General features: G+C 43.4%; 1 protein-coding gene across 3 annotated transcripts in view; it reads left to right on the top strand.

Annotated features, from left to right (window-relative positions):
• The window catches only part of PEBP4 (phosphatidylethanolamine binding protein 4), a 272,710-nt gene that overhangs the window by 227,048 nt on the left and 20,016 nt on the right, over positions 1-25,646 (top strand). For all 3 annotated transcript variants that reach the window (XM_081171471.1, XM_081171472.1, XM_081171470.1), the window contains exons 5-6: positions 7,073-7,118; positions 12,539-12,655. In XM_081171471.1, coding sequence (XP_081027597.1) covers positions 7,073-7,118; positions 12,539-12,655 — 163 coding nt within the window. The remainder of the gene's footprint in view (positions 1-7,072; positions 7,119-12,538; positions 12,656-25,646) is intronic.

Genomic DNA, 25,646 nt, shown 5'->3' with positions numbered 1-25,646 from the left:
AAGTTTCTTTTTATCTCTTGCCCACCGCTGTCCCTCAGTGGGCTCAAACCACCAACCTTCTGCTTAACAGCCAAACACACTGACTCAATAGCAGCCATGCTAAGCCTGCCATCATTTTCTGAAACTCTATTCTTACACAGATTTTGGAGAAAGGGTAATTCACTGCAGGTTAATTCCATCTGGCCATTAATCCAACACTTACTGCGCAACACTTTTCACAGGGGAAACAAATGCCAATTCTGATTTCCACCAGCAATATCTTCACAAGGCAAATCCACTTACCAGTACTTAGTTTAATTGTCAATGACCATTCATTCTGGAGTGGGCCTTAGAGAAGCAACATCTGTGTTGGCTGTTCAGGGAGCAGAGTACCACAAGATTACTATGGTTTTAAGCTTTAGTTAAGCCTAGCCAACTCTCCCAATAGATTTGTACCACTATGGATGCAAACTATGCATGAGCTAGGAGTTATAATTCCTAAGACTTCTGACTTCTAAAGCATGTCAAAATCTTATACACACACTTACCTGGAAGTAAATCCCATTAAACTCAGTTGGGCATACTTCTGAGTAGACAGGATTGCACTGCAAGTCTTCTCTTTCTTAGCAATATATGTAGAGTAAGAAGAACATAGTGCTCATCTTTTGCTGTGCACTATGTACAGCCAGATTTGAGGGGAATAAAACCCTTGTTTTTGTTTTGTTTTGTGTTTTGTTTTGGAGGTTTCATCAGTGCTTTTTTCCTTTAAAAATGTTTAAGGGTACTCTCATTTCGACTCAAGAAAATCATCATTTTATAGTTCAAATCAGGAAAAACAAACAAACAAACAAATACCAATCACTGTGCTAGATTCCAACTCCTACTTCACACATTAAATGCCCGCTTCCATCTGAGACTCAGGAAACACTGTGACAGCAAATGAGGCCGCCATCGGGGGTAGCAACAGAACTGACGATTCACCGTGCTAAAGAAGAAACTAAAAAAATAAAAAAAATTAGTTTCTTCTCCCGTTAGATTCACAAAATGTTTAGGGGTATGCATACCCCTGTGACCCCTCAGAAAAAAGCACTTGCTTTCATAATCCAAATCTTCAAATACCCAGATTTCCAAAAGTGCTGTGCTTTCAGAACAGCCAAGTGTGTTACGCTGAGTAAGTAAGTAAAGAGAGATTCAGAACAACAGGACAGGACAGAATTGGTGTACAACACCTGCAGATTAGAAAAGTGGTAATTTATTCCCTTTGCACATCTTTTGCACTACAGATGGCAGGTGTCCCTTATTTTAAAACACGTACTTTATTTCAAAGGCTGTTTCACAAAACACAAGGCAACAAAATTCCCCTTATTCGATGAAAAGCTAAAAGGGTTTGGGTGTGTGGTAGAGGGAAATAAAATTATCTCCTCACAGAACACTAAAGATCATTGAGATGATGTATGTGAAGCGCTTTGAGCATGGTGAAGCTTTGTATAAATGCTTAGGTATTACTGCAGTAGAGTTCAATAAAAAGGTTAGACAAATTCATTATATGCATCAAATAGCTGTTGCTATTAACAAAATGCTTGGGATACACTTCCTGAGCTGAGACTCCAATACTTTGGCCACCTCATGAGAAGGGAAGTCTCCCTGGAAAAGACCCTGATGTTGGGAAAGATGGAGGGCACAAGGAGAAGGGGACGACAGAGGAGGAGATGGTTGGACAGTGTTCTCGAAGCCACAAACGTGAGTCTAACCAAACTGCGGGAGGCAGTGGAAGACAGGAGTGCCTGGCGTGCTCTGGTCCAGGGGGTCACGAAGAGTCGGACACAACTAAATGACTAAACAACAACAACAATGTGTTGTTATCTATGCACTATTTAGTTATTAGAATATGTCTGTTCTGCCATTCTTACACAAAAGAAATCCAAGGTCAATTAGGATAAACAATCAGGATATAAAAGATTGTACAAATAGATTTTTTTTAAAAAAAATCTAATAACAAGAAACAAAACTTTAAAACAAGAGTAATGCTCTTGCTACATAAAACTAGTAGTGGAGACATTATTCTAAGATAGCTGACTACTGGAACAATATTGTTTGCTTTGTGCGGTTTTTCTGAGACATCAATCCAATATATCTTTTTCAAAATAAATAATCTGTTCCCTACAATCTGAATTAATCCAGGCATGGACATCAAGACCGTCAGGTACCTTGCAGCCAATTAGACTCAATGCTTTTATTTCCATTTTGGGTCCATGTGCCACAAGCATGAATTCGAGTAGTAGACCGTGGTACCCTCAGGGAATACCTAGTATAGGTTAGTCATTTACCTTTGGGGGGAAATTAAATGATTTACTTTTGTATTTAGGGGTTCTGTTTATTGTTGTACTGAGGTGTTAATCAGCACATTCAAGGAAACAGCAGAAGCCAGCAACTCCCATGCCAAAGGCAGAAGCAAACACCAGGAAGCTATTTTCAAAGGAGGCTGGTTCTGCCTGACTCCATCTTCCACCAGCCCATGAGCTTGGCAGGCAAAGGAAAGTGATTTATTCCTCCTGATAAATGGGAAAAAGTGGATGAAAAGATTAAATCATCTCTCCTTGCACTCACAGAAATGTGCTGCTGACCCCATGCTCTGGCAGGGTCAGGAGGAGTCAGCAATGAGGGGCTAGAAAGCTTCGCAGTGGGCGGGCAGTTTGCAGTCGGTAATTGAAGTGGAATGAGGAAATGCTCTGTGCCGTTGCTGGGACCCCGTCTGTCCAGAAGATTGTTGCTGGTCCCTTTAGTTTCCTTGCTGGGTGGGAGAGGGAGGCATCCTCGATTCTTAGTGACTTACTATTCAAACAAGGACCATTAAGCTAATAAAAAAGTCAAAAGGCTTCTGGTTACTGATATGATTCCCAGTTATGAATTGGGGTCATGGAAGTTTGCCAAAAAGTTAAGGGAAGAGCAGTAGCTAAGTGGTGGAGCACATGGCTTTGCATGCAAAAAGAATGCAGGTTCAATCTCCAAATAAGGAGCCCAACTAGACATGACACTATTCACACAATTAACAGCTGTGTGAATCCTCTGGACTCGGGTCAGGATTAGGAGCACAACAGGAGGCAAACAGTTAAGTTCCCCCATTTCTCCCCTCTGCTAAAGATAGAATGCAGACTGTGGAGGTGGGGAGCCCCCCCCCCCATTTACTTTGGTGGGTGGTATCCATGCAATTGGTGATTTCATGAATGGTGTCATATCTATGATGGGCCTTTGGACCCCTGTCTTAAACAGGAGTCTAGTGTAGACAGCACTAAGGTAGATAAACCAATGGATGTCATGGCTAAAAGTCCAATGTAGTAACCACCACATCATGCTTTGCTAGTTCAGTAATCTATTTTTGTCACCTGATACTAATAAAGTGGGAATTCTGCTATTGTGCTGCTGATCTTTAATCTATTTTGACTGTTCTTTGTGCTATGGCATGGGACTCTGAGGGTGTGGCTATAAGGGCTCCTGCATTTCATAAATTACCACTACAGCACTGGCTATTGGATCAAGATGCCTTTGGCCTGATCCAGCAGGGCTTTACTTAAATTCTCAACCTCCACCCGCAGGCCATAACATAGTATTTGAATTGACCTGGCAAATATGTCTCAACTTCTACAAGATGTGATAGAATTGATTCCCAGAAAGGAGAACCAAATCACAGAGAGGCTAGAGTCATCTATACAGGGGCTATAGAGTCATCTTGTAGAAGTTGAAAAGTTATTACTAGCCATCATAGAGCACAATATGCCATCTCTACGTGTGTTACTATTACACTGAATTTTACACAGTCTGAACTGTGAGGAAAAAGTGAAGCTGAACTGGGAAATACAGTATAAGAGGAGGATGTCTTGTTCATGGTGTTGTGCAGAGTCCCAGTAAAAATTGAGTGAACAAAGTGTTGCTATTCCACAATAAATGCCCAGTTCATGATGGGGGGGGACTTAATTCCAATTTTTTTTGGAACCCAACATTCTCAGTTATTTGAAACAGTAATCAATATGCATCTTCAAATGCTAACAACTGCTGTTCTTGGAGCAGGTCAGACCTGAAATGTATTAGTGGTTCAGAGGTGTGTGGGTATGACTGGATTAACAGGGGATGTTGCAAAGCAGAATTGAGTGGGAGGGGGAAATAAGAGTACAGTAGCAACAGATGTGGCAGGAAATTACACAGAAACATTTGGCACACAATGTATGCAAGCGGTGCTTTGTATTACTGTACTGCCTTATTCCTTACTGTATTACTACCTTGTTCCTTATGTCTCATTACTGTTAGCTTCCTTAACCTATTTCTGTACTTACTTGCTACCTAATTATTCAACAGCAGTTAAATTATTGTTAAACAGCTGCTGATTTATTTAAAAAAATATTATTTTTTAGATTACCCTATAGCCCAATCAGGAGATTTTAGAAATGTGTCTATTTGCATTATACTTCATTGTAGTACAGTACATGTTATCACTTGAAATAGTATCAGAAGCTTATGGCTTTGCCTGTCAGAACATCTAGGTCTGTACCACAATCAGTACTACTTTAGGACTGAAAAAAATGGAGCAAGTACTTTGTGAGGGAACCAAAACACTGGAAACAGACCAATAATACTTTGGTTCTCTAAATTTCTCATTTTAAAAAAATCTTAAATTCAGTTCTCTACATTTCTATACCAATTTGTGATTTGAAAATAACCCTCATTAAAATTCATCAGCATTTTAGTACAGATTTCTCCCAAAAAACACACCTTTGTACGCAGTTTTCACATTTTTGCAATCAATATCCCCATAGATAATGATTTCTTGTATCTTGTTATTCTGCTTCCGAGTTCCTCGAACTCAGAACTTGAACCATTACCATAACAGGAAAATTTTAAAGCTCTATTGATTAAATCAGTACAGCATTCCAACATGGGTCTGCAGGTTACAAACAGCTAAAGCACAACTAAGCACTGTGATATATGGCCAGGCTTAGCTAAGACCCTGGTTCACCATTTGTCATGTGCTCTATACATGCCAGGCATACAGTAGGACAGGCATAGATATTCACACAGGTTACATCAGGACTGGGCAAGCAACTGGGTCCTTCTCCTCCATAGAGGCTGGGCAGGCTTGGTTTGCTCACATTGGTGCTGTCGCCGCCACCGCCTTGGAGATGGAGATGTAGTCAGCTGAGCTGGAACACTGACAAGATTTATTCCCAGATGCCTTCTCTGAAGGGGAAGGCTCTTCAGTGATAGGGGAAGTGTCAGGGACTGGACAGACAAAGAGGAGTGGTGGAGACAGCCTCCCCAGGAGCCTTCCAGAGAGGAGGAAGGGGCAGATAGTATAGATCTATAGGACTGGTTTGCCACTGGGCATACCGAAGAAGAAGAAGAAGAAGAAGAAGAAGAAGAAGAAGAAGAAGAAGAAGAAGAAGAAGAAGAAGAAGAAGAAGAAAGAAAGAAAGAAAGAAAGTTGGGAAATAATGGGAGAGGAGGAGCAGGAACCAGATAGTATGGGCAGGCCAAGCCTGAGCAGCAGTTGAATGACACGCTGTCATTGGAGTCTCCCAGAACCCGTACCCTCCTCCAAAACCAGGCGTTCATTGTAGTTGTAAGCTGCCTTATAATGGATCAGACCATTGCTCTGTCTAGCTCAGTATTGCCTACAGTCTACACTGATGGGCTGTAGTTCTCCAGGGTCTACATAAAGTCTACTTTGACTACACTGTACATTTGACACATCTTGAATTTCCTCTCACATTAACAGCGTTCATGTGTGACACACAAAAACATGAGAGATCAAATACACATTTTAGCATCACATATGAAATTCCCCACTGAATTTGCTAGAACTTTGTTGATGAACATATAGAAATATGGAAGTGGGCCTTGTAAGGTTTGCAGGCATTTTGCTCATACTGTACCTGCTGTCTGTGTGCCAGCTGATGTGCTTTCTAAAACTGCAGTGACCTTTTTGCCATTGCAAAGATATTAATTAGCTACTGCCTGAATACCTGTGCACACAATGGTGTCAGGGCTTTAAAAGCAAGCTTTTGTAGCCCTCTTAGTAACCTGTTGCCCAGATAACAGGTCCAGTGCGATCAGTCTGTCAGTTCCTCTGTGGCACAGTGACAGCACAGCCTGTGATTCAGGGGAACTCTACAATGTGTTGGGCTGCCATATACAAGGCTATGACACTTTAAATATAAATTAGCAAGCAAACTACAGCTCCCACCAGTACATTTGCCCTCCCCATCATTTCTGCTTAGATTAGACACAAAACAATGTGTCAAGTGGATTTTTTTGAGGGGGAAACAAAGTTAAAGAATGCTAAGTAAACTTGAAGAAACTTCTGTTGCAACAACCAGACAAGACTTTGTAGTGAATTATTATATCCTCTGTTTTTTATAAAGCAGCTAAAAATAACATTTATTCTCCTGGTATGAAAGGCTTTTCATCAAAGGTTGTAGCGGTTATTTGCCACAGCTAAAATTTCCAGTTGAAAGTAGTCAGACTGCTGTTCCCTAGTCCTGCAACCCCTCATGGCTAGGAGTGGAGAGATATAACAGAGATATAACAGGTTAGGGATGGCAACCATGGAACCTCATTTACAGGGAAGAACTGACCAATGAGGTGGAAGCAATGGGAACCTTGGGAGGAAGCATAGGCACCAACTCCTAGGGGTTCGGCTCCCTTCACACACACCCCAGTAAAATACCATTGCCATTAAAATGGTGTGCATGCATATGGGGCAAGGCTAACACCCCCCCCACACACACACCAGTATTTAATTCAAGTTGGCATCCCTGGGAGGAAGTGGCCTGCAAGCAGTAGGACTGTCCATTTTATTGGTTTTGCTTTCAGCATGTGTCAGGAGATGAGGACCTCTAGCCCAGACATCAATTCGCTGGCTTTGGATGAGTTATTTTGGCTTCTGGCTGGTGTGCAACACTCCAGCTTTGCCAGCTTCTGTACCTGCTTTGTTATGTTTGACTAAACAAGGACTATGCAGAATAATGAAACATAAAGGCTGACTGCTTTGTTTCTTGGTGAGGCACAACACTGAGCTGCAAAATTATTCCTCTCATTTCAGGGTGCTGACCTGAAGAAAGGGAATCCAAAAGGCCGTGTATTAACAGGTAAACAGAAACTGGACACCTCCTACCAATAGGTCTTGGCATTGAATGGAAAGCAGACTCTGGATTCTATTTTTGTGTAGGCGTTATGGATTCCCATTCATGTATGTGATCTTGGTTGCTTTTAAGTCAAATAAGGCCACAGCCCTTCTCGGTACAGGAAAATGAATCCCTAGGGCTTTGGATATTGTGACACAGCCACCAGGTCTCTAATCCGTTAAGAAGCAGTCGGGTGGTTTAAAAAATGTATTTCTTTAGTGCTCTTGCTGACTAGAAAGAAGATAGCTCCCTGAAAACAGATTAATAAATCCAAGGAACATAAGGATCCTTATTCACGAATGAAAAGAATCCAATGGAAACCCACAGAAGGAAGCATTTCACTACCTTGTCTTTTGTTCAGAATCCTTAAAAAAAATTCCAGACAACACAAGACACAAAACCCACAGCACCTCTCTGGATTCCACTTCTTTCCCTAGACTAGTTAATGATCTTAGACCTGGCACCTGTCCTTTTCCCAATCTGCAGCATAAGACACTTTTTAAATAATATTTTATTAAAATAGTTGGTTGCACTTTGGCCAATCAGGCATAAGTATACATACACTTATGCTAATACAGTGGTACCTGGGTTTAAGAACAGTCTGATTTAAGAACAATTCGGTTTACAAACTCCGCAAAACCGGAAATAGTGTCCTGGTTTGAGAACTTCACCTCGGTCTAAAAATGGAATCCGAACAGTGGAAGGGCACTGGCGGCAGGAGGCCTCATTAAGGAAAGCGCACCTCAGTTTATGAATGGTTTTGGTTTAAGAACAGACTTCTGGAATGGATTAAGTTCATTAACTGAGGTACCACTGTACCAATATCATAAAGCAAAAGTAAGCATCAAAGTAAGCACATACAGAATACACTACCATGGTAAACTGTTTCATTCTTTATAATAACGATGTAAGACTGCCATGGCACAGCCCCTATTGGAGGTGTTGTAGTGCCACATTGCAATCCTGGATTTGCATGAAGACTGGCTGCCCAATAGCAGCAGCCATGGCATGGAAACGAGACGTGTGGAACACTGAAAGGGGAACAGTGGTGGTTTAAAACTGGGGTCGGCAACCTAAGGCCCATGGGCCACAAGCAGCCCATGGGGGTTGTTTAACCAGCCCACAAGCCGCCCCCGAACCAAGCCACCCGCTTGACGAGTCCCCGTGCGCTGCGCTAAACTGGCATGGGAACTCGCTTCCGCAGTGCTGAAAATCACACATGCGCAGATGTCAAAAATCATGCAGACACAGACACCAGAAATTGCGGGCGCACATGCTCAAGCACACACATGCAATCTGGCCCACAGAGGGATCTCCACTGGAGTGAACCAGCCCAGGCAAGGTAAACCTTGCTGACCCCTGGTTTAAAACAAAGGCAGAAGTTTGAATAGAGCAAGGACAAAAGGAACTGAGAGGCAAATGGTGGTTTAAAACAACAGAGGTTTGAGTAAAGTGATATGGATAATTACAGGTGGATACAAATGACTTTCTCCAAGATGGGAACCACTTTGCCCCAGAATTTAAACATTTCCCAGAAACATTTTATTATGGAAGACTACCACCATCACTCACCCCTCTGTGTGCACATACACACCCTGCAAGGCCTTCCACTGCATCTGTGAGGACCACATGGAGTCTGAGATTAATGTGGCTGCCCCTCTAGAAAGTGTCATGTGCCTACCATACACACAGCTCCTCACCCAGGGTATTTTGTATTCCTCCTAAAAGTGATTGTTCTCTTTGCCTTTAAATCCTTCCTCTAACCTCCTATTCCATATGGTCTGAGGCTTATCCCCTTAATCCTTATTTCCAGCTGCAGCTAATGTGCTTTAAGTACATACAACAGCATTTATATCTGCATACCTTCCTAGTCTTGTTTTTCTCTTTGCTGTTTTCCCCAGTGTGTGTGTGTGCATAGCTATATATATCTTAGACTATTTGGTCCTTTGGAATCTGTTTTGCCTGTGTAACTCTGTAAGATGTCATACATACTGATGGTGCTCTGTACAGTAAGTCATTAACTAATCATTTATCTTTACCTGTTGATCCCACCCCATTCAAGCACCAAAGAAACTGAAGTGGCGAATACAGTATTAACAACGTTACCTCCTTCCAGTGCAGCGGTGCCACCACTAATGCTTAGACACTTTCCTTAAAATAAAAAAGTTGCTTGTAGAACTATGCACTACCTCCCCAAAAAACACTGCAGCACACATCTTCTTCAAATGCTTTTTAAAAAATAATAAAATAAAACTGTCAATTGAACTTCTCTACTTCTGATTGCAAGAGAAATTGACCAAAAAAGACACCAATAAGCAAGCTGAAGGCTCCATTTCTATCATGGTTCAGTGACTCAATATATGATTGTTTGCAGGAGGATCATTAGAAAGGGGGATGAGGTTGGGATGTGCTGTGCATCATGATGCAGATATGCCCTTAGGCTGCTATTCTCCTGCACACATTTACCTGGAAGTTAGTCACATTGAACTCAATGAAACTTACTTCAGAGTAGACATGTATAGGTCTGCAGAATTCTCCCTGCCCTACCCATTGCAGTCTCAGGGCACTCCCTGAGGAGATCTCAGCTGAACAACAAAGCTAAGGAATCCTTGTACACTCAGGCTGGACAGCAGATATTGATCTCTTCTCTATCTAGTACAACAAAATGAAGAGGTGGTAAAAAGTAGTGTGGATAAACCTTTCCATCAGAGATATATCTTGGGCTGGTAGTTGTTCCCTCCCATTTCATCATCTCAGAGATGGTTTTTGTAAATTCAAATACTCTGTAGTGAGGAAACCATGGGTAACATATCTGCTCATATTATTTACTCTATGCCAGCAGTGACAGCCTGTCCACTCTCAGCTCTAATCCCTGTTAATAGCAGCAGCAAATCATGCAGAACATTTGAAAAATGTGAACCGCCATTTATTTGAGCATTTGTATATGCAATGCTAACAATGGTTTGCACTTAATACAAGTGAAAACCTTACATTAGATAGAATGTTGATTACCTAGATTTTTCTTTCATAGACTACTCTGCATCAACAATATAAGCACATGGCACAAATAGCTTGACCTTGCAGCATCTTCCACCAGCTGGAGGATTTTCAGGATTGGGCCCAAGCAGGAGTCTTGTTGCCCAAAGAAAACAAAATGGAGAAAGAGCATCAGCTGTGAATTAAATATGTTTTCAATAAATGTGTTCAACCATCTGAGATGCTGTTCAAGGAAGATTCCCACCCCCACCCCACCAAAAAAATCATTATACACTCTGGAGGAATTTTAGCCTCTCTGGTCCGGTCCCTTCACATCACATCTTCTTTTCCTGAATCCAATCTGAAATGCCCTTCAAGCTAAGATTGGGGTTTTAAACAGGTAGCATCTGCATACATAATAGCTCTGCTTGGTATTAGGCTCTTTTTCATGACACAGGGGGAGTGGGGAATTGTCAACTCACTAGGGAGGCACTGAAGGTTGACAGCAAGTGATATCCTGGCTCCATTTAAATCTGAGTTCTCCAGAAATCAAGTGTAGCTTCCACCTGCTGATATAGTACAACCCATGCACTAGACCAGGCATAGGCAAACTCGGCCCTCCAGATGTTTTGAGACTACAATTCCCACCATCCCTGACCACTGGTCTTGTTAGCTAGTGATCATGGGAGTTGCAGGCCAAAAACATCTGGAGGGCTGAGTTTGCCTATGCCTGCACTAGACTCAAACGTATGGAAGCCAAACAGTCTTTCTGCCCTCCTGAGACCACCAAGAAGCCCTCTTCTGATTGTTCGCCCAGGTGGGCACTTAAACTGGACCTCTGAAGCAGATTGTAGGGTATGAGCAGAGGTGATCCTTTAAATATCCCATCCCAAATTTCCCATTTAAGGCTTTCAAGATCACCACCAATATTTTCAGTTGGGCTTGGAAGCACACGAGTAACCAGTGCAACCGGTATAATATAGGTGTGTTATGTTCTGCCTGCCTGGCACCAACCACTAATCAGGTGGTTGCAACCCAGTTTCCAAAACTATATTTAAAGGCAGACCCACACAGAGTGCACTCTAGCAGTCCAACATGGGGGGGGGGGGGAGAATGCGACAGAAAGTGCCTAAAGAAAAACCTGAGGGAGAAATAGCTGCTTAGGGAAGGGGCTGCAGAATGTTGAACAACATGATAGATTGTGTGCATGGAGTACTGAGAAGCAGACAGTGACTGGAATGAGTCTAAATGATCCCTTTAGGGAATGCTTTAAGGCTTGGATGTCATCCTTTGGGAGACAGGTTAAGGGAGGTAAAGAGAGGTGGGGTTTGGAGAGAGGAACTGATCTGAGCTCGAGTCGCTGGGAAAAGTAGGTAAGGTTAAAGGGAAGTTTTTCTAAAGGGAAAAAGGCAAGAGCACGCTTGTGAGCACATGGCAAGGAGCCAGGCACCAGAGGAGACGAGGGAAGTGGGAAGGGTGGGAAAGGTGCTCAGAGCGCACCTATACACACCAGGTGCTCTTCAAGGAGATGTGAGGTTTACACCACAAATCCCCATCTGCTCTCTTAATCAGAACTGCCCATTTAAAAACCATAACAGGGTTGTAATGATGGCTAAATAGGGCCTCTCTGAATAGGAATCAGAGCTTTAGCTGGATAAAATAAAATAATCTAGTCCTAAAGTCTGGTGCAACATTGCAACACAAACAAATTGATATGGAGCAATATAGAGTTAAAAATACAGACACATGCCCTGGGAGGGAAAGGGAAGAAAGAAGGATGTACTCACACAGCAATCTTGGTATAGGAATGCGGGAAGACAGCCATTTCCACTCCAACCTGTGTGCTTCACAATCAGTGCTGTCCCTGTTTAGCTGCAGTTCGGTTTCTTCAATCTACATTATTTGGCTCATTGTCCACTATTTAACATGAGTTATACAACTTAAATGATTATTTAACACACAACTTAGATTCATTTCAATGTAAAGGAAAGTCAAAACAATGTTTAAAAAGTAATTAAGTACATATCTTTTACAGACTTAAACAACAGCAATGTGAGTGAATGTTGATCTTGTTCACTTGACTAACGTCCATTTCTAACCACAGAGTAACACATGAAAAGCAGCAATTTCCATTTCCTTTTACATTTTCAACAGAATTCTCCAGTATCCCTAGCTGAATAACAGGTGAATTTGACCAAGAAATCAAGGGAAATTGCAGATGGGAGGAGACTGGGTATATAGCTCCTGGAATAAGTAAATAAATAAGATGATTTAAAAGGGCAAGAAAGAAACTTTGGCTGATTTCTATTACAAAGAGGCCATATCTTGGATTGTCAAGGGGTGGGTGTCTGTTGTTAAGAGAATAAATACAATGCATCCTTTGAACATCATTGTTTTATACCTCATAGACTACCGAAGACCCACACCACCACCCAACAGTGGTTACCACCGCTACCAGTTCCTCCTCTATGAACAGCCAGGTGACGAAACTATATACCTGAACCCAGAGAAAAGTGCATCTTTAGGTAAGGGATTATGTCACTTTATTCCATAAGCAGAAAAGGCCCACATTTGTTCTTTTAGTACATTGCAAAAATAATGCACCAGTGTATTAATTTTCTCCAGTTTGTATCTCTGTCTCTGTTTTCAGCATGATAAAATGTAATTGCGAATATGTGGAGGTACTTTAGAATGTTTGTAGAGCTAATCAAAAATACCCTAGCAGCGGGCATGGTTGTGTACTATGTAAAGGATGCAGTTCATGACAGCATGGGAACCAGCTTTTCCTGTTGTTATCACCAGTCTTAATTCTTTGAATTGACGAGGTAGGAATGACCATGAGATACTCTATCTATCATCTATCTATCTATCTATCATCTATCTATCTATCTATCTATCTATCTATCATCATCTATCTATTTTTAATTTCTTTTATAAATAGCTTCCCATGAAACATCCCAAAGTGATTAGCAATAAAAACATCAATGATTCTCTCTCTGTGTGTGTAATTTCAAATCCGATACAGATATAGACTGCATTAAGAATCTGCACTTAAAAGGTTTGTTGAAAAAGGAAAGTTTTCAACAGGCATTGAAATGATAATTAAGACAGCACTTGTCTGCTATGTAATGGGATGAAGTTCTGAAGAGTAGGTGCTCTCACAGAAAAGTCCTGATTCCTATGTCATATGGAATGGCCTTACCCTATGGGTAAAAAGTAAAGGACCCCTGGACAGTTAAGTCCAGTCAAAGGCGACTATGGGGTTGCGGCACTTATCTCGCTTTCAGGCCGAGGGAGCCGGTGTTTTTCCACAAACATGTGGCCAGCATGACTAAACCACTTCTGGCGCACTGTGACAGAAGCCAGAGCACATGGAAACGTTGTTTACCTTCCTGCCACAACAGTACCTATTTATCTACTTGCACTTTGATGTGCTTTCGAACTGCTAGGCAGGCAGGAGCTGGGACCAAGTAATGGGAGCTCACCCTGTTGTGGGGATTCGAACCGCCGACCTTCTGATCAGCAAGCCCAAGAGGCTCAGTGGTTTAGACCACAGCACCACCTGCATCCCTTCCTACCCTATAAAAGGACTGTCACATAGAAGAAGGCAAATCCCTCAATACCAGTTTCTGGGATTTGAGAGTGGAAGATGACTTGCACTCAGGTCCTTACTGAGGGCTTCCCATAGGCATATCATTAGTTACTCCCTTGGGGGGGGAGAGACCAGATCAAATGGTCTTAAGTTAGAGGAGGATAGATTTTGGTTGAATGTTAAGAGTAAGAGTACCTTGTAAATTGAATTGCTTAGAGGAGTGACCATGGGTTAATCTGTGTTGCCCGGCTTAGCTGCATCCAAGATAGCACGGACATGGGGCAAGAATCTTCTATGTCACCTTGAGCTCCATGGAAAAAGTCTGTATCTGTATCTACCTACCTATTAATGTGTAATCATAAATGTCACAGACTGATCTCAGCACTACAAGAACTGTTGCAACATTTTGACTATAGATCTATCACAGTTAGAATTGGAAATGGCCGAGGAGGGGAAAACTGGCTACTTTTCAAAAATAATCATCGTGATAATAATTATCTTGCTTTCAAGCCAGTTGATAGAACAGCGCAGCAGAGGGCAGGGCTGCCTTTTTTCTCCTCCTCCAAATCTCTCCTTAGAGTGAGAAATACTTGGAAATAAATTGCAGAGAATGATGTACTTTTGAAATGAGCATGACTATGATCTCCAGTGGGGAGACGTATGAACCTGGGAAAAGCAACAGGAAGCAACTCTAGTGTTGAAAGAGCAGGTCTTTCCTCAAGGACGGAGCTGCAATGCCAGGGGCAGGGGACCTTCTTTGCCGCATTTCCTCTTGGCCAGCCCTCTGGGGTTGCACAGTCTTTAAACAATGCTTATCAATAGCACCTCTGCTGACCTTCATCACAGAAGGCCAAGACAAAAGTGCAAGTGGCTGGAGTGGATGTGGTCACTATTACAAATGAATGCATGCTAGGGGTGGGGAGAGATTTAGTTCAGTTCACATTGAAAGGTCAACCTAACTAATTCACACTTTCTAAAACAATATGCAAGTCAAATCACAGCTGTCTTCAAAATTTGCATTTCTCTGAATTTTGCACTGCAGTTCTCCACCCAAGCAATGTGTACAAAAATGCATGTACTAGGGTAAAACATGCATTAAATTGCATTTATTTATTCATTTTATTTCTTACATTTATGTACCCCCTTTCTCCCCAAAGAGCTCACAGCCACCTGGTGAGGTGGGTTGTTAGTGACATAGCATTCAAAAATTAGGGGAAATTGCATACAAAATTACGTACATTAGGAGAAATTAACACTAAAACACTCATAAATTGTTGTGAGAGCTTTTGTTTTCTAATCCAAACTGGTTGAAAATGTAGAGAGCTGAACAAGAGTGGGAAAATGAGAAACAAAATTTGACAGCCCTGCCCATCCCTACACACAGCAAACACACCTCTAACCTGCACAATCCTCAACTTTTTGCTGATCAGTGAGGGGGGAGACGAGAGCAATAATCAAAAGTGGGTGTTTAAACTCCCCTCTTGGATTCCTCTTTCCACTCAGCTGACACAAGTGAGCCCAGGACAAAGAAGGAGCTGCTCCTTTGAGAACCACTGCTTCAAGGCATGCAGTACACCTGGAGGCAGTGGCTCCTCTCATCTTTTAGTCTTCCCAACAGGAAAAGTGAGGGAAGCCCCTGGGAACTGCTGCTTTAAGGTGGGAAGGTGATGGGAGGCTTCGTGAACTTGCTGCTTCAAGTGATAGCTGAAGAGGGATGGAGGCAGAGCGTTGTTAACAAGGCTTGGATTGCTCTGTCCCCTCTTCCCTTCAGGTAGTGCTTGAAGTGGTGGTAGCTGAAAAAGGTGCTTTTGCAGGCCTATTTGGCTTGCTGCCCAGAAGGCTGGTGGGCCAGTGCAAGAGGCTTAGCAGGGCACAGCAAGCCATCAGTTTCCCCAACCCTCCTATAAGGGAAGCAGAAGCACCCATTGGGAAACACTTCACCTGAGAAGCACAGAATGTCTGCTGCGTTGTTGTTTTGGTTTGGGGTGTTTTTTTGCACTAATTATCCAGCCATTGACAGGGTAAGTAATAGTAGCCAAGTTTAAGGTATTAGTATTCATATATAAAGCCCTAGACTGCTTGGGGCCAGTTTACTTGAAGGGACGCTTTGCCCCATATATGCCTTCTTGTCCGCTTTGAGGAGGGGTCTTAGAGGCTGTGAAACGGAGAACAAGACCTTGCTGGTACATCTAAGAGCTGCAGGAGTTTCATCAGTGACACCTCAGAGCTATTATGCATATCAAGCAATGAGATAAAATCTTGAATAATTAGATTTGGCAATTGAGGTTGCACAAACAGTCTTGAAACAATGCTTATAAAATAACAGCTCTGCTGAGCGAGGCATGTCTTTGTCACACGGGGACAGCTAGGCTCCTAGAGCAAAACACTGCATTCAGAATTTTTGCACAAGCAGAATTTCAGGAGGGAGATGAAAGGAATGTGGATGCCTCACCCATGGCGACGTTGCAGCACACGAGAATCCTCAGCCATACATGAAATCCATTTGTGGAGCCAGAGAAACAGCAGGTGCAAACTGTAAGAGGCATTAGTCACCTCTACAAGAGTCAAAGTCTGTGCAAGCTGCAAGAAGAGCAACTTTCCAAACAAGGTTGCACTTCCCTCTCCACCTGTAAACCAAATGCTATTAGGTTACACCCTATTGTTGGCCTTAGCTAGACTGAAGAGTCCGGCAAGACAGTTCAGAGTTTTGGATATGATTGTTATTGCACTTCAAGACCCCCAGACCACCCCCCAGGAGAATAAAGAAACAAGGACACAGAATTTAGGCTAATGTTAATGGGCAAAATTTAGGCCACAACTTTATTGGTTACAGAATGTGAGCGGTATTGGCTTAGGCATTGGCATCAACAGACTATATCTGCCCATGTTGCAGGAAGTCTGGAAGGGTAAACCACCAGCAGGGGGAGCCCCACTGATGCGGATCGACTCGAGACCCCCCCCCACGGGTTCCTGCTGGGGTCGTGGCACGGCCCCTAGCCCCTCGCCAGGCTTCGGACAAGATCCACACCCCCGGATTCCTTTAACAGAGTACCCTTACGCATGGAGGGGCAGGTGACGGCCGCACCTCCCCTCCCCCCCCACATCGCTATTCCAATGCCTAACCGCCAAACCTTGCAAAGTTGTGACGATTGCTACGAGGTAGGCAGAAACCAAGTGGCCAGTGCCAATTTGCCAAGTGGAAAAAGTCCTACCAGGCCCCTCAACGGCAACCAACTGAAGTTTTAGGCCAGCGCCACCGCCTAAAAAAGGGTGGTGCGAGGCTGAAAGCGGAGCTTCCAGAGTCACACCGTGGTTTAAATTGGCCCCGGCCACGCCCCCACAGTGCCCTGGTTGGTCGCCTGGCAAATGGTGTGGCTGAGACCCCCTCAGTGGGACGCTAGCCCACGCCACGCTGAGGCAGGGGTGGGACGTGGTGGCCCAAGCGCAACCTGGTCCCACTTGGAAGCGGAACTGATTTGTCAGATCACTTTTTTTAACCTGAAGTAGAATACTACCAGGACACTTCTGCCTCTGACTTTTGAATAATGGAGAAGAAATCTAAGGTGTCCTCTTCCTTACTTTATTCTGTGTTCCTTTTATGTACAGTGGTGCCTCGCAAGATGAAATTAATCCGTTCCGCGAGTCTCTTCGTCTTGCGGTTTTTTTGTCTTGCGAAGCATGGCTATTAGCGGCTTAGCGGCTTTAAGAAAAAGGAAACAAACTCGCAAGAACTCGCAAGACCTTTCGTCTTGCGAAGCAAGCCCATAGGGAAATTTGTCTTGTGGAACGACTCAAAAGACGGAAAACTCTTTCATCTTGTGAGGCATTCATCTTGCGAGGTACCACTGTACTCCTAGGGTGGTTTGGGCCTCTCAGCAAGTTTCCAACCCTGTTGGCCACTAGTGTTGCTATGATTGGTTAGAGCATCGTGCGGATAATGCCAAGGTTGCAGGTTCGATCCCCGTCTGGGACAGCTGCCTATTCCTGCATTGCAGGGGGTTCGACTAGATGATCCGCAGGGTCCCTTCCAACTCTATGATTCTATGAATTAGACCCTGGTTCATGGGCCCTTCTTCACACAGCTGAGCATTTCTTTCTTTCTATGATTCTTCTCCAAGCTTTTGCACAGTGGCAGCAGTGCAGTACCTCATCCATACATTATAGATGGGGGGGGGGGGTAGGAAGGGTATAGGTGTAATAGCAGGCATCAATAATTTTACTACACGTGTGTTGCTAGTTCGGCGCTCATGCTGAGTTGTATTGGGGCTGTGCAAGAGGGAATGCCAACAGCTTTGTACTAATTTGGACACCAGGGAAATACCACATTTTCCCAGCTAAAAAATGTTATGCTATTTCTGCTCAGAAAATGCCCACAGTGTAAGTACAACATCAGTGGTATAGATAAGACTGTGTGCAACAAATGCCTAATAAGTTTGCATTTATTGGACAATAATAATATAATAATTTATTTATTATACCCCACCCATCTGACCAGGTTGCCCCAGCCACTCTGGGCGGCTTTGAACAAAAATACAGGAAAAACAACAATAAAACAACACCAGCAAACAATAAAGCTTCCTGAAACAGAGCTGCCTTCTGATGTTGCCGAAAAATTATACAGTTGTTTGTCTTATTGACATCTGCCAGGAGTGCTTTCCACAGGGCGGGTGCAACTACCAAAAAGCCCTTCTATCTGATTCCCTGTAGTTTCACTTCTCACAGTGAGGGAACCACCAGAAGGCCCTTGGACGTGGACCTCAGTGTCCAGGCTGAACGATGGGGGTGGAGATGCTTCTTCAGGTATACAGACGTGTGTGGAGAGGTAATTGATCAGAATCTTTGGTTTGTGGATGAATCATAGAATCATAGAATCATAGAGTTGGAAGAGACCACAAGGGCCATCGAGTCCAACCCCCTGCCAAGCAGGAAACACCATCAGAGCACTCCTGACATATGGTTGTCAAGCCTCTGCTTAAAGACCTCCAAAGGAGGAGACTCCACCACAATCCTTGGCAGCAAATTCCACTGTCGAACAGCTCTTACTGTCAGGAAGGATGAGTGCATATGTGAAAGGCCCTGTGTTATTCTTCTAGAAAAAGAGGTTCCAGAACGCACCATGAACACTCCCCTGGTTCTCTTATGGCAGTGGTGCCCTCCTGAGAGGTTCCAGAATTGAGTTTCATGCTCAGAGTAGCAGTCCATTTACATACGGCTCTGGACGCTCCCCAAGCCATGCAGGGCTTCAGGTTACTTAACCCATGAGGCAATCCCCATCCATGAAGCATTCCTATTCTCAAGTCCTGGGTCTGCAGCTTGGTCAGAAGCTGAACCAGAGTGTCAAGGCAGTGTGGAGTTCTGCTGGAATGCCCAGCACGCCTTGCTTCTCATCAGGTTCAAACTCTGGGAGGGGCTGAACCCTGACAGCTGCTGATCCCAGTTGCCTGGCTTTTCTCATCCCATGTGCCCCACATGCTGCTGATAAAATTTGGGACATTGGCCTTGTGCCTCTTTCCCAAAGCCCTGTAAACTTCTGCCCAACTTAGGGAAGGAGGTGCTATGTTCTGACAGGGTGTGCTTGCTGGCTTTGGGAAGGAGGCAGGAGGGCTCTAGGAGCCTGTCAGAGCCTCGTGCCTCCTTCCCAAAAGCCAGGAAGCGTTCCTCCACAATGTTGCTGCCATTGCAGGAGCTGCTTGCATGAGCCCCATCCACAGCCAGTTGAGAAACTGGCGTGCCCCAGGACAAAGAGCTGGAGGCACCTTCAAGGAAAGCATGGCTGTCCCTGAAAAATCAGGGCACTTGGAAGGTTTGCAATCCAAGTGGCCTACCAGAAGCAGGAAGCAACTATTTTCATTTGCAGTGAGTAAAGGTTTTGATATGCTTAACTTATTATTATTATTATTATTATTATTATTATTATTATTATTATTTATTATCATCATCTTCCTTTTGTGATTTATATAATATGTGGTAGGATTACTATTTATTTTGAGAGTAGGCATTAGATGGAGTTTCTACTAAGAAGTGCAGGAACAGAAGCCCGCTGTACTGTGTTTGTGTATCTGTTCTCCCCCATCTCATTCTTAGCTTTTTATATATATCCTTCACTCTAAAGAAAGTTTTGTTGGAGTTCATGCTGCCTCTTGAGTGAAGCTTGAGTGTGACTCTCTTCTCCATTAGTACTGTCAAATCCCTGTTCTGAGGATTTTCTCCCACTCTGTATAGATTTCCAAATGTCATGAAATATGACTCTAAAAGAAGATGTGTCTCTTCTCTGAGCTCAATCATTTTGTCCCTTACCATTCATTGTCTTCTTCTTTTTTCCTTTTTTTGAATCTTTAAATAGCTTTAAGGAGGATTTTTTATTAAAAACTAAGCTGGTTGATGTGCTGTGATGATACTTTCAGACACAAATGTTTCAAGTAGCTTAGTCCTAATAATAATAATAATAATTATAATGATCATCCAAACAATGGTAATATATTTGTTATGAATGCCATGTTGGATATTTTCTGGCATCACACCGCCCTAGTCATAACATAGCAGATTTCACTTGGTTTGTCAGGAAAGAGTCCCTATGTTCTAGTATGATTTTCTTCTCTCTTAAACATCAGTGAACACCCTGTGGAAATCAGTATATGGCTTGTAGAGCGCTGTGGAAGGAACAGGTATGCTTGATAAGTTCTGAGATTCTAGAAAAATCATGGGTGTCTCATTTATTTTTCACAAAATTAGCAATCAGTTTTTTCTTCAGCGGACATAATACAACATTTGCATGACTTGAACATAAGTTAGGTTTCAGGAGCAGTCAGCAGGAAGGGCCACTGGCTTACCAGGAGGGAGAACAGCAAGGTGGCAGAGAGGGCGGCACACTATAAACACACCAGAGGGACTGATGCCAGACTGGCTCCTCCAAGATGTTCATACTGTGGCACCCTCCCCACCGCCTTGCCCCTCTTCCTACCCAAAAGCCATAGCAAAGTCCCTGCCAGGAGGCCAGGTAAGCATTTCTGCCCCTCCCCATGGACCACTCCTATTAGGTGGGTTGGATTTATGTATCACTCCCTACAATGAAAGCATCCCAACATGAAAAAATACAGTAATGAAACATAGACATTAAAAAACATCCAAAGTAAAAACATCCAGTTATAGGTGCTGCCCAAAGACCCAGAAAAACAAAAACATCTTGGTCTGGTGCCAAAATGATGATGGGCCTCCCTCAGGAGAGCATCCCAAGACAAAGAACGACTCGGGAAAGCTTGTTCTCTCATCACCACCCTCTGGACCTCCATCAGAAGTGCCATGTGGAAAAGGGCCTTTGGGAGGAAGTGATCCTGTAGTAATAGGGGGCCTGAGCTGTATAAGGTTTTAAAAATCAAAACCAGCACTTTGATTGGGCCTGGAAACAAATTATCAGCCAGTGCAGTTAAGCTAGAACCAGTATTGCATGTTTATGCTTTCTTGTCTCAATTAACAACCACCATATTCTGCACTAACAGTAGGTTCCAGATCATCTTCAAAGGCAACCCCACATGTAACTCATTGCAGCAGTCTAAGCTGCAGTTTACTAGAGCATAGATCACTGAAGCCACGCTATTCCCATGCACATAGGGTTGCAGCTAGACTACCAGTAAAAATTGATAGGAGGCTACTGGCACTTTCTATGACATTGTTGGATGCAAGGTACTTCCAGGCTGCATATCTGCTTCTTCAAGGGGTGTATAACCCCATTCAGAACAGGAAGCATTCCATACTGAGGAACCACCCACTAAGAGTGGCTCAATTGACCTTCAGTTTATTGGCTTTCATTTAGTCCTTTACTAAGGCCAGGCACCAGTCTAAGCACATCCCTTGCCTCACCTGCTTGAGCTGCTAAGAAATAGTATTGTGTGTCATCAGCATGCTGAAGACAATGAACTCTAAAACTCCCAGTGTCCATACTGAGCAGTTTTATATAGATATTGAGCAGATTGGGGGATAAAATTGAACCTGAGAAACCTCACACCTGAGGTTCCATGGGGCCAAGCAACATCTTCTAAGCAGCAACGTCTGGAGACGACCATCCATGGAGGAGCACAACCACTGCAAAGCAATACCCTCTATTCCCATCTTAGACCATCTCCCATGACTGATGGTATCAAAGGCCACAAAGATGTCAAGAAAAATCAGCAGCGGCATACTTCACCTGTCCCTCTCGCAATCTTGGTGCCTAAATGCAATTGAAATGGATCTGTAAAACAGTCCCATCCAAGGGTATCTAAAGTTGATCAGTGACTGCCTGGTCCAAAACATTATTCAAGGAGATATATGTAATTGGCATAGAATTGTTCAAGTCTTCTGGGTCCAAGGAGGCTTTTAAAAGGAGATGTTTTACTGCTGGCTCTTTCAGACAGCCTGGAATCACTCTCTCTCCTAGAGACACATTAATATTTGCCCCTACTGGACAGAGGCGCTGATTGGACCCCACACTGTGGGTGCCCAATGTCGTGGTGTGCACCAATGTATTACATTGCGACATGTGACGTGATGATGTCATGTCACATGGCACCATAATGGCGGTGCTGCTTATACACTTTGGCGCAGTGGTGGCAACTAGCAGAGCTGCAGGCCCCGGTCCAGTTGCTGCCACCTGCCTCCTCTGCGCAAAGGAGGCCACAGAAATGGCAGGCAGTGTGGCTGCTGTGGGTGGTGAGCAGAGGTGGCTGTGCATGATAGGCAGTGTGCGGAGGTAGCCATGGAGGCAGTAGGGGGTGGAGGCAGCTGGGCACCCAGGGCACCCACAGAAAAAAATTATGGGACCTGGGGTAACCCACACCCATCAAAGTGCCATATTATTGTATCAATATCCCCAAGCCTTATCAACTGAAATTCAGCCACTAAAACTTGAATAGACAATGCTCTGGATACTGCTGGAAACTGACCTGCTATAATATTGCAGTCCAGATCCCAATAAACTAACAGGAAGAATTCGAAACCGGCGGGACCAGAAATTCACGGAAGACTGGAGTAAATTTAAGGACTATTTGAAAAGTATTTGTGAAGATCAGACGACGTTTGTAGGTTTGCAAGACGTTTTGTGAGGAGTACTACTAGAAGTATTGCAAAAATGGATAAGGGGAAGGATAATTTGTTAAGAGACTTAAAGGCAATATAAAGTTAAGAAATGTATAAGAAGTAGATAAAACGGTGGATCATCAGAGGTGCTGATGGAAGTCTAAAAAGATTGTATAAGTGATAAGTTTTGTGGTACATTTTATAATTTATCTGTTAAAATCAATAAAAATTATCATATATATATATATATATGACGAGTGAGACCTCGTCGAAACGTCGCCTAGACACCCCAACTCTTACACGGGAAGACACCCGAAGACACCAAAACCTGCATATATATATATATATATATATATATATATATATATATATATAATGTAGGTTTTGGTGTCTTCGGGTGTCTTCCCGTGTAAGAGTTGGGGTGTCTAGGCGACGTTTCGACGAGGTCTCACTCGTCATCTTCAGGCTGGTGCTTTCGGCTTCTTGTTACTAGAACAGAGCAGGATCTCAGTGTTTGAGTTCCTATAAATACTGTTGAGGGGGTGTGGTGTATAGCCTCCAACGTTCTGGGCAGAGAGGAAGTTCCTAGGTTAATGTGCCTTTTCTTCTTTTGTTCATTAATTACTTGAGGGATATCTTGAGTGATTACTTGAGTGATATTCTGAGTACCACTTAGGAGGGTCATTAGGTGTGGATTAGTTGCTAAAGCTTTCGTGTCTTGACCTCTTGACCTTGTGAAGAGTTTTTCTGAGAAGATGGCTGTACTGCACTTAGTTGTGCTCTGGCTTGGCTTCGTGTATAGGGGCGAGCTGTGGTTTTGTGCCCTGTGCCAGCCAGATCTGTGTAGGGATTGCAGGGGGGTGCAGCATCCGGAGGTGCCACTATGGTTTGGCTACTGGATGGTGTCTGTAATTTATCTGTGGAGAGGGTCTGGGTTTGGGTCTGGTGTGGTTGATTGGAGATGTCGTTCTGTGTGCCTCTGGTTCTGGTGTCGGTTTTTGTGGGGAGGGCTAATTTCCAGATGTCTGGCAGGCGGGACGTGTCGTCACGCTTGTTCATGTTGTGAGGGTGTTTCTCTATCTCGATGGCTTCCATGATTATTCTCTTGTGGTGATGTTCCATGTTAAAGAGCAATTTGGAATCTGCAAAATTAATTTCGTGTCCTGTTTCTTTCATGTGTTGGTAAAGTAATCACTCAAGATATCCCTCAAGTAATTAATGAACAAAAGAAGAAAAGGCACATTAACCTAGGAACTTCCTCTCTGCCCAGAACGTTGGAGGCTATACACCACACCCCCTCAACAGTATTTATAGGAACTCAAACACTGAGATCCTGCTCTGTTCTAGTAACAAGAAGCCGAAAGCACCAGCCTGAAGATGACGAGTGAGACCTCGTCGAAACGTCGCCTAGACACCCCAACTCTTACACGGGAAGACACCCGAAGACACCAAAACCTACATTCCTGTACCCGTGAAAATCTACGAAAGCATATATATATATATATATATATATATATATATATATATATATTGCAGTCCAGATCCCAATGGTTGCAAGTGATTTTATCCTCAAAATGACTTGCAAGTAAATCACAGTGGGCTATTGAGGGTTCCTCCACCACCTTTGGGCCAGAATGTAAGAGACCCTCTAAAGCTGTGCTGGACAAAGGACATAACAGAGGCAGAGACGTAAGTCTTCACTGGGATCACCACCACAAAGTAGGTTCAACAATGGGCATACACCTGTTATGTCTGTCTTTGGACCTGCTTCATTGTCCTCAGTGCATTAGATCAGGAGAAGAAGAACGCTCCTCTCCCAAGTGTCAGGGGTCCAATGAAATTCAGAGCCTCCTGCGCCTGTCTTAAAATTAAGAAAACATGGAGAGATCTGATCTTGGATCTCCTGCATAACGTGGTTTGAATTTCAGGACTGCATCAGGGTGGCATTCAGAATCCAACCTGTAGCTGCTTGATAGCCAGGGAGGCCTCCCACAGCTGGGTCCATTATTTATTGATTATTAAAAGTATGTCTTGCTCTATCCTTTAGTTCAAAGCACTGTTTCAACATTTATGTTAAAATTGTTAGCATCATAAAAACAAATGCAATTGAAACAGAATCATCAGTTTAAACATTACCTGCAAAAACAACTACAGAGGCCAAAATAAGCACATTTGAAAGCAGGTAAGCAGCAACAATGTAAACAGAAGGCCTGCTGAAACAGGAAGGATTTATGAGTCTTACTGAATGCCTGCGGCTACAGAACTAATTAATATATAGGAGGCAATTCCATGATAAAAGGACCACCATTGCAAAGGCCTTGCTCTAGCAGCCCACAGACCTAAATACCTCCATGAATGGGATACAAGCCAGAATTTCACTCGCTCATCTTAAGAGGGATGGGGGAAGTCTTATGAATAGTGCTATTCTTTGAGGTGTGCTAGCTGCAGCCTATGGAGGAATCTAATGGCTAAAGACAATACTAGGGTGTCTAGAATTGGACAGTAAGTAATCATAGCAATCATAGAATTGTAGAGCTGGAATGGTCGCTGAGAATCATCTAGTCCAAGCCCCTGCAATGCAGGAATAGGCAGCTGCCCCATATGGGGATCGAACCTGCAACCTTGGCATTATCATCACCATGCTCTAAAACAACTGAGCTATGCTTTCAGATGAAAGCCAGTGTGGTGTACGGGGTAGAGTGCTAGATTTAAACTGGAGAAATCTGAGTTCAAATCTTCATTTTACCACAAAGCTTACACATTGGTCTTGGGGTAGCTCTTACCTCTCATAGTTGCTCTTACCTCTCATAGTTGCTCAGAGTTTGCAGGGCAGCAGTTGAAGAAGGAGCAAAAAGGGTTTTCTTGTGTGTGTG

Source organism: Podarcis bocagei (genome assembly GCF_964188305.1).
Source record: "Podarcis bocagei genome assembly, chromosome: 15".
NCBI classification, from domain to species: Eukaryota; Metazoa; Chordata; class Lepidosauria; order Squamata; family Lacertidae; genus Podarcis; species Podarcis bocagei.
Note: the sequence above shows the minus strand (reverse complement) of the source record. Positions and strands in the feature narration are given on the sequence as shown.